Raw genomic sequence first — 13,807 nt, forward strand, 5'->3', positions numbered from 1 at the left:
ACCATGAATTACTCAAGGCATAAAATTATCTTGTAGCAAAAAAGAAAATTATTATCTTTCAGCCAGGAACAGCTCCAATGAATATTATTTAGTTCATTACAATCAATACTGCATAACATTAAAGAAAATAATCCAGACATTTAAGAAAATGCACTATGAAATGAAGATAGCAACAAAATAAAAACAATATGTGATATTGAGAAAGAGGAGGCTGAAAGAACTAGAAAGAAAGAGAAGATAGCTTTAAGTGTAGATGAAACATTGGTAACAGATGCCTGTAATGCGACAAATACCTCAGTACTTTATGTATATTGCTGATACCAAAAGAAGTAAAATTCATAATAAAACCTTCAAAATCAAAGCATTCTAGTGGTCATGCTGAAATATCAACAAAGTTGATTAAAGGGTATTCTTGTGGGTTTAGTAAAATTTTATGTTATTTGTGCAACCAGAACATTTCCTAATAAGCTGAAATATCCTGACATCACAACTCTGCAACTTCCAATCACCCCTTCTTTCAATAACTCATTGCTTTGTGCTGTAACAATGAGGTATTATTACACTTACGTGAAAGCTCACATTGTGCTACAGTGCGTATTATTGTCCTATCTCACTGTCTGCTACGTTTACCAGTTCATTGCTAAAAAATTCCCACATACCTTGGTACAGGGCGATGCAAAATGAATGCATGGATTTGAGTTGCAGAGGAGAAGTGGAAGGGAGCAGTCAATCACTCCCCGAGTGCTGTTATTTTGCCTGTTGTGGCATTCATTTCAGTAACAATGGCGCAATGGACTTCATCTTGTTTTCACTGTTGAATATCATTTCAAAAGTGATGAATCTTTTATCACCATTTAATGGCTTTTCCGTACACAGTTCAGCCTTGAGCCTAATGGTACGATACCTAATCACAACGCAATATTTCATTTGGTTAACTCCTTCTGCACACCTGGATCAGTTGTCAATCCAGTCAGCTGGTTGTCCTTGTACCGCCTGAACTACAGAAAATGACAACAGAGTAAGTGTGTCTATTATTCAAGGTCTCGTCACTCCACTATGCAGTGTGCTACACATTTGGGCGTGTCACGTCGCTTGCTACAGCGCATCCTGAACTGAGAGTTACACTTCCATCCTTATAACATAATGTAAAACGGAAAACAATTATTATTGCCAAAATTATTTAATTGGATAGATAAAATCTATGTTCTAAAATAATGATGGTACAGAAGCATCACAAATGGGCTTTTGACAAAAGGAGACTGTTCTGTGAAAGAACACTTGGTGTTCTTGCTACTGACGATGTTTTGATAATGCAATGAAGCTTACTTTCACTTGGACGGTTTTTTAAATAAGCGGAACTGTCACTACTGGGCAGCAGACTATCCAAAATAATTGTATCACAAACCACTGTACAGTGCAAACGTGACCATGTGGTGTGAAGTTCCCAAAGTAGTGGTCATTGGGGAAAATTATGTTGCAGTGTTACGCAATTTCTTGTGGACACAACTTGAGGCTTTGAGAACGAACATGGCAGAAATGTGGCTCCAACAAGATGGAGCTATAGTCCACATGGCTAATGCATCCACAACAGTTGTTATAAATATTTCCTCAATACTCGATCACACGTTTCGGTGATCTCCACTAGTCTGAATGCTCACCAGATCTGTCTGTTTCCATCTTCTTCTTCTTCTTCTTCTTTTTTTTTCATTTAAAATGCCACGTTTAATACCACAAACCTCGTTCAATCGATGATCTGAAGGTTGCAATATATGTTAAGTTAAAGAAAGGCTTCTAATGTGTGTGTATGAAGATCTTTCTGATGAAATGTTATCTTTAAGAAAATAACTTCAGTTCTTAAACTGGGTAACTTTAGAGTGCACTGGTGCAAATGCATTTTACATGTGATCAAAATAAATCTAATTACATTAGCTTGTAGTTCGCGCATTCTTTTTGCACCACCCTGAACCTGGGAGAATAGCACCTACTCTACCTGCCATAAAATTGGAGCATGAACATATTACATTAAAAAGCTGAAAGTGCTGCAGGCTAGCAGCATAAAGCACAATGATGTGACCTTGAAATCTATTCCACTCAAATAATCACTGTTAATGTCCTGTGTTCCAATAACAGTAAATTTCAATAAAATGGATCTGAGCACTATGGGACATAACTTCTGAGGTCATCAGTCACCTAGCACTTAGAACTACTAAAACGTAACTAACCTAAGGACATCACAATCATCCATGCCCGAGGCAAGATTCGAACCTGCGACTGTAGCGGTTGCGCGGTTCCAGACTGTAGCGCCTAGAACCGCTCGGCCACCCCGGCCGGCTAGTACATTTCAATTAAGTATTTAAATAAGGACTGTATTTTCTGAGTCATCTTAAACTGAAGTGAAATGAGTAAATAAAAAAAAGTGTCCAATGTGTAAACTATAATTCACTTAGTGCTACTTACTTTGCATCTACCATAATAACACGACGCTCTATTGCACTCCTGTGCATAACTCCCGGCAATTTTCCTGATATACTGGCAGGCTGCAAGTTGCACGAAGAGAATGACTGTCGACGGCGAGCAAGATGACTCAACCGGCTTCCAGGAGACTGTCCAAGACTTCGTTGGTATCTTACTGAGCTTTTGCTTGCATTCCACGTTGTAAACCATGGATTGCAGCTGGATGCAGTTTCACGTCCCACAAAGCGTTCCTGAAGTCTCTGATACTGCCGATCTAGTTCTTCGGATACAGCACCGTGATTGTACCTTTCACAAATTTATATAAAAAATTACTTAATGTAGATATATATGGTGACACTGTATTTATGTCATTTTGCTTGACAGTGCTGTTTTTATGGATGTGTCAAAACTCTCAGAGTATAGCATGAAAAATACACAAGCAGAAATTACACATCTTTTCCCTTTGAAGTGGAAAATGTGAGCACGAAGGATAAAACAAAAACATAAATCAATATACAAGATATCCTAACTAAAAAGTTTTTTTTTACATACTAAAATTACAGCAACATGTTTGTGCCCATACATAAATACAAAACAAGCAAATTACATAAAAAAATTATTTCAGCAAAAATCTAAAAAATATGTATGTAATTTCGATATCTTTAACATTTAAATAAGAGTTTTATTATGAGACCAAAAAAGTTATAAATGGGCACATCATTCATCCTGGAATGATTACAACCCAGCTGTTGCAGAAGATACTGAGATACAGATGAGCTGTTTATTTTTCAAGAAGCTCTTTGCAAAGTGGGGAGTGGCCATGTATGTCAAAAATGATATTCCATTTAAATCTGTTGAGGTACCAAAACAATGGACTAAAAGGTCACTGAATGTTGTGCAGAATTAGTTAAATTTAGTGAAACTAAAGTTGTATATAGTTATTTATAGGTCCTCAACTCCTGAATTCAAGACAGTTCTGTTCAAGCTAGGAAGACTTCTCGGTTCACTTTATAGAAAGTAGCAAAAATTAGTTGGATGTTCTGACTTTAATATTAATTTTATAAGTCATTGTACAAATAAAATAATCTTGGAAGAGCTTCCAAATTTACATAATTTGATGCAGAATGTATTTTTATCCAACCAATATGCAGGGGGACAACAGGACCACTACAGACAACATTTTTGTTCACTCTTCATTACTAGAGGAGAATTCCATTAGTAAAAGGGTATGCACACCCACATACATATGCATGTTAAATATAATTAGCAGCTATTTAGAAATGTTAATCCTGAGCAATAGAGGATTTTTTAAAACCTCATTACAGAACAAGACTGGCAGGATGTTGAAAGTGCTGACGACATAGATTATTTCTCATGCTTTTTCAAAACTGATTTTTTTTAGAACATTTAAAACAGGATACTACCAAAGGCAACCTGGGTGGCTGGCTGATGTGATAAGGATACCACACAGAAAATGGGGAATTATATCAAAATGTTAGAAATAGTCACAATAGGGCTGCAGTAACCCATTACAAAAAGTACTGTAAGAAGGTTAAAAATGTCATTTGGAACGCAAAAGGTATGTGGTATGCAAATAGTTCAGCTTATTCTTGAAATAAATTGAAAACAATATGGTCAACCATGAAGGAAGTGTCTGGCCAACAGCACAGGGTCGAGGATATAGTCTATATGAATGTTATGTTTTTGTTACTGATAATGCAGATGTATGTACATAATCTAACAATGATTTTCTGAATATAGTATGTGCATTGAATAAACACTTAATTTCTACAGGGAATCATATAACTCTCTAAGCAAATAGCATTCTAAGACTGCTATCTGTAACACACCTTTGTGCAACTGACAAATGGGACATTAAGTCAATAATTAAATTGCTGAAGACTATGGATTCTCATGGATATGACAGGGCAACTAGAAGGATGCTAAATCACTGTGCTGCATGTGTCTGCCCTGTATTTAGCTACATTTGTAATTTTTCCTTTAGGAACGGTCAGTTTCCTGAACAGTTAAAGTGCTCAATAGTGAAACTGTTTTTTATAAAAGGAGAATGGGGTAGTGTCGACAATTTTAGACCTATTTCTATACAAATTTCAGTTTACATAATTTACTATTGTGATAGATCTTATTTTAGTTTAGCCACAAAATATAAGTCATTTAATAAGTATCAGAACACTGTGCAGGGTAAAGATGCAGAGTGTGTGTGTGTGTGTGTGTGTGTGTGTGTGTGTGTGTGTGCGCGCGTGCACACTCTAAAAGCTTGCCAGTTACAAGCATCTTTTATGTATGTGTTCTGCCGCCGTTTGGCGAGTAGATTTTTTATCTATCCAATTAAATAATTCTATCAATAATTGATTGTTTTTGTTGTGTCATCAGGTTCTACCTTTGAAAGGTGATGTGTGCAATAGAGGAAAGTGGCAGTAACAATGCCTATGACATTGCAGGGGCAACAGAAAATTTGTTATACATTCAGTCAATTGGAACCTGTTAAATATGACAAACTATTTTTGGACTTAGTTCATATCAACATAATTGTGATGTTCTGAATGATGAAGTACTTTTGTATTGTGTAGTTACTGTAAAGAAAAGAACTATATATAATATGTTGTTTAACAGAAACACTGTATTTATTTTGAGAATTGGATGTGAGATTTGTATTCTTCACTTCCAGCAGTAAGTGCAAGTCTTCGAGAAACAAAGTTCAATCCAAAGAGTTTGGCAGGTGAGTTGAAATAGTATGATGAGCAGGATTGAATAACAGCAGGTCTTAACTAGAGTAATCTCCTTGAAATTATGAGGGGCGCAGGGGTAAAATACAGGAAATGAAAGACTATTTCCAACTTGTACAGAAACCAGATTTCAGTTATGGGGCATGAAAGGGAAGCAATGGTTGCGAAGGGAGTGAGACAGGGTTGTAGCTTGTCCCTGACGTTATTCAATCTGTATATTGAGCAAGCAGTAAAGGAAATAAATAAATAATAATAAAAAAATTGGAGTAGGAATTAAAGTCCAGGGAGGAGAAATAAAAACTTGGAGGTTTGCCAATGGCATTGTAATTCTGTCAGAGACACAAAGAACTTGGAAGAGCAGTTGAATGGGAAGGACAGTGTCTTGAAAGAGGGATATAAAATGAAAATCAACAAAAGCAAAATGAGAATAATGGAATGTTGTCGAATTAAATCAGATGATGCTGACAGAATTGGATTAGGAAATGAAACACTTAAAGTAGTAGATGAGTTTTGCTATTTGGGGAGCAAAATAACTGATGATGGTCAGGATATAAAATGTAAACTGACAACGACCATGAAAGCATTTCCGAAGAAAAGAAATTTGTTAACATCAAATATAGATTTAAGTATTCAGAAATATTTTATGAAGATATTTGTATGGAGTGTAGCCATGTATACAAGTGAAACATGGATAATAAATGGATTAAACAAGAAGAGAACATGAGCTTTTGAAATGTGGTGCTACAGAAGAATGTAGGTGGGCAGATCACGTAACTAACGAGCAGATAATGAACAGAACTGGGGAGACAAGAAATTTGTGGAACAACTTCACTAAAATAATGGATTGCGTGATAGAACAGTTTCTGAGACACCAAGGAAGTGCCAATTTAGAATTGGAGGCAAGTGTTGGGGGTAAAAATTATAGAGGGATACCAAGAGATGGATACAGTAAGCAGATCCAGAAAGATGTGGATTGCAGTAATTACTCAGAGACAAAGAGGCTTACAAAGGATGGAGTAAGAATGGAGAGCTGCATCAAACCAGTCTTTGGACACAAGACAACAACAACTCCAAATCATACTTTTCTTCACCCCCCCCCCCCCTCCCCGATATCACGGTAGAGAACCAGTGTAAAATTGCATGTGGCAACCATCAAGAACAACCCAGAACAACTACAGTTGACAGTAAATAAAACTGATGAAGAAGAAATATAGTAAACAGAAATATGAGCTTTTAACTCTCAAGAGGGAGCCTACGCATAAAGTGCAACAACCACATATAACATTGTCTTGTACCATTCCACTGTTGTTTTACAATTGCAAGCCCATACCTATTCCTTCATTACTACTTCAGCTAACACAGTGGTAAACTGTGTTATCAAATGTCCAAGTGAACAGCAGTAATATAAAATAAAAAGCGAGCTAGGTGAGAAAAAATTTACGATTCATACAAAAAAATGCAACAGATTCTGTGTTAGCAGCACAATCCCATAATGAGGCAGTTGTCTACAACATAATTAGTAATCGAATAAGTATTTGGTTGGGATCTGATGCCATTTCATTGTTTAATGGTCCAAGTGGGTCATTACTGTGAGGCAACACTTGTAAGCAGCAACATAGTGAAGCATTGAAAGTTTAGTTTATTATTGTTTAATTAAACAGTGATTTAGCTCATATAATATCCATTTTATTTAATTGTTGTTTCATTACACTGTGGTTTAGCTCGTACATGTTTACCTTGATAACATAAAGAACACTGTTCTTTACATGTCCACAAAGTACGTCACGTATTCAGTCATGTTAAGAAAATTGGCAAGCCTGCTTAAGAGTTAAAGAGAATTGGTAAATTTTGAGTATGCAGAGTTGCAGAAATTGATATCTGTTGTCAACAGTGTTGAAAATCAACAGCCAAGATTATGCTGCAGTGCAAAATCCAATGCTAGCACTGCAAGTCAATAATTCTGATGACATTTGGGTAGTCAATGAACAATTATTGAATCCTTTGACTACAATTATGATGGAGAAGAAAACAACTAGCCCATGAATCAGAAAATTTCAACTATGAGTACGAAGGGGCTTCAATTGCAATAATCCCATTACCAGCCTAGAACAGCAGTCATGGACTCCAGCTGCAGCTCATCGCTATGCAACAGCGGCAGCATCAACAATGCACTGCACCCATTTTTGGTGAAACAGCACAACTTACACATCAATACAGTTTCCCATCGGCATTTATGTTTGGCAAGAGCCTGGTGATCTGTATAAAATCTGAGTTGAATAGTTTCCAATTATTTTTTTCTGTTGTGTTTATATTGTGAAAGAGTGAAAGTGGTTTTTCAACTAGAGTTAGTGGGTGTGCTACAAATGCATAACTAGAGTGGTTACAATGTTAGGCTGAGGCCAATTAAACATGTGACAAGAAAAATGAATGCAGACGTCCCAGCTTGGTTTAGAAAATTTAGTACACAGTTCAGTAATGACCTATAGGAGATAACTGTTAATATAACAATAACAAACATGACACTTGGACAATCTAACACAACACTCGAGCAAACAAGCTTGGCACTAAAGAATACTAAAATCGAATTATAGAATGAAATAAAAGCAACAAAAATCCACACAACATATCAATGAATCATGTAAGAAAGAGCAAGAAATACAAAATAGCATACTGTAGTAACATACGATACTTCCAACCTTACCAGAGAAGATAAATTCAGAAATATTGACACAGTGTGATTTACTTCAAAATGAAGTTAATGTGCAACTTAAGAAGTGTAAAACAGCACTTCTAACAATTAAAATAATTAACTGAGCAGGAGTTCAATATAATACACAATCAAATCTTAGGCACACAAGCAAGTAGAGAGTGTTGAATTGAAGCAAAGATTACGATGTACCCATTGTTTCAAACTCAACACCTACTAGTTTGGAGGTCATCTAAATGGTCATAAAGCAGAAGGAAGGAGTGAATCGTATGTAGACACACCTCACTCTAAGGTGGAAACAGGCTGAACAGAGTGAACTACGGAAAATTTGGGATGACTTAACTAAAACCACGAAAGGAATCTCTGAACAACTAGACAGGTTGAGGAAGGAACAGGAGAAGCTATTGGTGCCCTAATGACGGAAGATTTCGAAGTAACAAACTCATTTAATGATTTTAAGCAAACATTTTCATATCCATGGGAGTGTACTTAAGTATAACATGCTCAGAAACTTAGCTTAGAAAGCTACTTAAACCGTAATGAGTATACTAATGAATATTTAAGCCTTGAGCACAGTCTTTGTCAGGAGAGGTGGAATATAAGTGGATGTACTTAAGCTTACTATAGTTTTTATTTTTATTGTGAGTCTCTCAGAAGACCAACCTCTCATCCAAGTTAAGGCATGTGGGTAACACTACAAAGTAGGGGATGACCTAAAGCAAAAAAGTACAGTGAGGACTTCTAGTGCCCCGGGATCAATACGGTAGCCACGAAGGCTCTGTAGGAACTCCAAAAAGTGGTGATCAATGAGGCTCTGTGAAGCTGTGATAGGCCTAGCTAGCCAACAGTGGATTAACAACCAGCTATCAACAAGGAAACTAGCCTCCGAAAGGATGGATCTAAAATACAATGACACACCAGGACAAACAGACTACGAATTGGAACTTTTAACATTGGAACACTGACAGGAAAGATAGAGAAGATAGTGGGTATGATGGAAAGGAGAAAGCTACATATTTTAGGTATGGGAGAGACAAGATGGAAAAGAGAAGGCAGTAGGGAACTGAAGAAAGGTTACAGACTATATAGGAGTGAAAACGTAGAAGGAAGACAAAAGGGAGTGGGCATTGTTTGAGGAATGGTCTAAAAGAAGAGGTACAGACATGGTTCAGATGTACATACCCCAAGTGGACTTTGAGGAAGAACTATAAAAGCAGTTGACTGCAAAAAGGGTAATAGTGATGAGAGACTTGAATGCACATGTAGGGAGTGAAAGACAAGGGTATGGATATGTACTGGGAGCAGAAGAATGGGGAAGCAGAAATGAAGAAGCAAAAGATTGCTGTAATTCTGAGAGACAAATGATGTATTGATAGGTAACTCATGGTTTCAGAAGAAAGAGAACCACAAAAAAGTGGTACAACAGGAATCTAGCGCAGAAATCTTTGGTGTATTACATGCTCTATGATTGGGAAACAAAGATGACTGTAATGGAGGAGTGGGCGATTCGGGGGAGGGGACCAAACAGCGAGTTCATTGGTCCCAACAGAGTAAGGAAGGATGGAGAAGGAAGTTGGCTGTGCCCTTTCGAAGGATCCATCCCAGCATTTGCCTAAAGTGATTTACGGAAGGCACTGAAAACCTACATCAAGATGATTGATGCAGGTTTGAACCATTGTCCTCCCAAATATGAGTCCAGTGTGCTAACCACTGCGTCACCTCGCTCAGTGACTGTAATGGGCAGAAAGGTCCTACCGTCACAGGCATTAGACAGTGACCACCACCAGCTACTAGCAACGAGCATGAGAATAATGAAAGAATGGAAGAATTTTGCAAAAACAGACATAATGTCTGCAGGGATACTGCAATCATTTTTTTATGCAATGTTACTTATAATCCATCTTGATTGAAAATATTTATTCACATGACCGGTTTCAGTTCCTCTAGAACCATCTTCAGATCCGCAAATTTCAGTTACAGGAGTAACCCGTCTACACTCAGCACGTCACATTGTGACGCAGCATGTGAAGGTTGCTGAGTGTGGGCAGGTTACTCCTGTAACCGAAATTTGCAGATCTGAAGATGGTTCTAGAGGAACGAAAACTGGTCATGTGAATAAATATTTTGCAATCAAAACATATTATAAGTAACATTGCAGAATGGAAGAAGACTTAGAACCATGAAGGGAGAATTAAAGTATGGAAACTGAAGAAAAAGGAAGTCAAGGAAGAATACCAGGAGATTATAAGAAAAAGGTTACCAAATGATTGGGGAGGGGGGGGGGGGGGACAGGAGAAGAGGAACGGATACATTTTAGAAGTGTTACATTAGAAGCTGCAGTAGATGTATGCAGAAGAACAAGTGGTAGAAAATGAAGGAATGAGACACGTTGAAGGACTGAGAGAGCCAAGGAGTAGTGGGGAAGGAAGAACAAGGTCTTCAGATGGTAGTTCTGAGAGAGGTCCGAATTAACAAGACAGGAGTGCCAGAAAAAGAAGAAAGAGGCAAATAAGACAGTGGCTGAGGAGAGAAGAAAGTGGATGGAAGATTGGGCAAACACGATGGAGGAAGGTAACAGAAGAACTAAGAATGTACTGCATGGAGTGGACAAAAGTACGAGGAGAGGTCTGTGAGAGGATGCAGCAATGATAAATAAAAAGGAGAATGAGATTAATAACAAAGAGACACAGAAGATAGTGTGGGAGGAGTACTTTGAGCATTTGCTAAATCTAAATGGACTTGGAGATGATGATGATAGACTACAGGAAGTAGAAGTAAACTCTGGGGGAGAAAAGGACCTGACATGGAAAGAAATGGAAATGGCAATGGACAAGATGAAAGGAGGAAATGCACCAGATATGGACGAAGTAAGTGTTGAAATGTTGAAGTCAGCAAGGGAAGTTGGGAAACAGTGACTGTATTATGAGGGTGGTGCTGTAGGAAGGACTGTAGAACTACAAGAGAGTCACACTGATACCACACTATGCCAAGGAATATGAAAAGATCCTGGAAAGCAGAATCCAAATACGAGTTGAGAACAAACAGAGTGGAACAGCATGGCTTCAGACTTGTGAGGTCAATGGTTGACCTCGTATTTGCAGTGAGGCAGCTTCATGAGCACAACTATGAATCTAGGGAAGACCTGGTGATGGCATTTCTCGATACAGAAAAGGCATTTGGTAGTGTCTGTAGAAGAAAGGTCTGAGAAGCACTAGAAAAGAAAGGAGTGGAAAAACAGACAACAAGCAGGGGATTCAGGAACAGTTGTAAGAAACTGTGAGACAGTATAGAATGAAATTTGATGTAAACAAATGTGCAATCATGGTCACAACTAGAAAGAAAGAAGATAGACCAACTAGTGGAATAAGGATTGGTAGTGAGCAACTGAAGAAGGTGGAGAGTGTCAAGCACTTGGGAAGTGCGATAGAGGAAAATCGAAGAAACGAGAAAGAGATCAGTGAATGTGGCAGACAGACGGAAACATTCCTGTGAAGTGTTAGGAGCGTGGTTTGGGACAAAGATGTACCACAAAAGAGCAAAGAAGAGATATGTGGAAGCTACTACATCCCAATACTGACCTATGCACCTGAAACATAGTTAATGAAGAAAAGAGAAGCAAGCAGAGTGCAGGCATGTGAAATGAAGTTCCTCAGAAGTATAATAGGTATAATAATGAGAGAGAAGATGAGGAACGAAAGGTTAAGGGAAAGTGTGAAAGAGGAATCCTTGGACAGCTGGATAGAAACATCAAGGCTAAGATTATATGGGCTCTTACAGAGAGTGGGAAACAAAAGTATTCCCAAGAAGATAGATGAAATGTAGATGCAAAAGGAAATGACCAAGTTGCGTGTGTGTTTTAGAGCTTACAGTCACCCAACAGTGAGGTTCTTAGAATCTTTATGCATATTAAAAGAAAAGAATGTGGATAAAATTACAAAAATGTTATCACAGTGAGGAGGAAACCTGTAAAATGACACTCATTCATGCACTCCCATCTCACTCACATTTACCACACAATCACTCTACCTCACTAGCCTTAAGACAATGGAGAAAGGGTGAAAAGCACTATAGCTGGAATTAAATCAGAAATAAAACAACAGAATGAACTAAAATAGAGGCACACAAAAAGGTGACTGGCTGACCACTTACAAAAAACGTGGGTGAGCCAGTCACCCTGTTAACACATTAAAAACATCTCCCTAAAATTTTTGGAAACATATTGCACAAATCACAAAACCTTAAAAATCTCATCACATTTATTTGAACATTACTTGAAAGAGAACGCAGATCTGTCGTCAAATCTGCCGTTGACAGCTGGTCAGAAAATAAAACAGTCTAATGAAATGTGGCACACAGTGATCTGTGCACCACACATTGGACAGTCCTCTCACTCAAGCAAGAAGCCATGCATCAAAGGGCCGTGGCGTATGCAAAGACGAGTAAGAAAGATCTTGTCCACTTGAAGTGGCTGAAAGGGGGTATGCTACTGCCATGTTGTCAGTTTTACTAGATGGAGCTTAATTTCTGCCACTTCCAGCCACTCATCCTCCCATTGATATCTCAACAGCGAGGTGACAGGATGTAGGGTTATGGCACACCTAACTAGCTCAGCCTCACGACACGCCTCTATGGCTGCTACATCTGCCCTTTCATTCCCTGCAATACCCATGTGCCCTGGCACCCAGCAGAAAGACATCTCCTTCCCCAGATGTTGTAATTTGAGGAAGGCATTCTAGATATTCTGGGCTACTACATGAGCTGGGACAATTGTTGCAGAGAACGAAGGGCACTCATTGAATTGGAACAGACAAGGACTTTAGTATTCGAATCTCATCTCATCTCATCTGCTCCAGCAGCCACAATATTGCATATAATTTGGTGTCAAAGGTAGTAAAGTTTTGAGGCAGCTGGACCTTGAGGACACAATCCAGGAAAAACAACAGAGCAACCAACCGAGTCCTCTCTTTTGACCCATCCATAAAAGCAGCTGTAAAGGTGTGGTGCTCAGTTAAAAGTCCTTAAATAAAGTATTAAAACATTGCAGGAGTGCACCCTTTCCTGTACTGCACCAAATCTAAAATTACTCTGGGCTTCTGCAGTAACCAGGGTGGCAGATGGTTAAAACCTAGGATTTGTTGTTGTACTTGCTCCACACCAAGTGACTCCACCACAAACTGCTTGTGGATCCCTAACTACATTTTTGCCTGTAGACAGTCAGAGAAAAGGCTTCCAGAGGTGGATGAGCAGCTATGGTATACATGTGAAGTCGGAGCTGCAAGGAACTTACATGCCTGACATACCATGAGGAGCTGCCACCAGATGGTGCGTCGTGGTTTCACAGCCTAAGCACAGAGACTGGGTATGGGGCTGGTCCTGTAAGCGTCTGTGGCAAGCCTAATTCCCTCAAGATGGATAGCATCAATAATCTTCAGTTAAGAAGGCCTCCCTGACCCACACACTGTGCATCCATAGGCAGCAGCAAACACAGAAAACCCCAGACTGCCCCCCCCCCCCCCCCCAAGACCTATGGCTAAGGCACTTTATGGTATTAAGTGCCTCCTGGGTTCTGGCTTTCAGATCTTTCAGGCGTGTAACCACGATAGTTTGGAGTAAAAAAATGAGGAGCAGAAACCTCACTGGGTCTTTAAAATATAGAATGGTGTTTCACATATGCAATTCATGTAAATTAAAAATATGATAAGAATGATTAAAATGAACACATGCACACACTTATCTGCAGAAAACTGAAAAACCGTCTTCGAAGTCCACTCCTCTAACCTCCACACTGTAAGTTGTTGCAACTGACAGTTTGCTATTGCAACACTGGAAAAGGAAGGAAGGAAGATTGGGTTTAATGTACCATCAACATCAAAGTCATTAGAGATTGAGCACAAGCTCA

General features: G+C 38.6%; 1 protein-coding gene across 1 annotated transcript in view; it reads right to left on the reverse strand.

Annotated features, from left to right (window-relative positions):
- The window catches only part of LOC124606863, an 81,690-nt gene that overhangs the window by 16,082 nt on the left and 51,801 nt on the right, over window positions 1-13,807 (reverse strand). Inside the window, exon 4 of the mRNA XM_047138950.1 lies at window positions 2,458-2,760. Within this exon, the coding sequence (XP_046994906.1) occupies window positions 2,458-2,760 (303 nt within the window). The remainder of the gene's footprint in view (window positions 1-2,457; window positions 2,761-13,807) is intronic.

The sequence above is a fragment of the Schistocerca americana genome, chromosome 3 (assembly GCF_021461395.2).
Source record: "Schistocerca americana isolate TAMUIC-IGC-003095 chromosome 3, iqSchAmer2.1, whole genome shotgun sequence".
Taxonomy (NCBI): domain Eukaryota; kingdom Metazoa; phylum Arthropoda; class Insecta; order Orthoptera; family Acrididae; genus Schistocerca; species Schistocerca americana.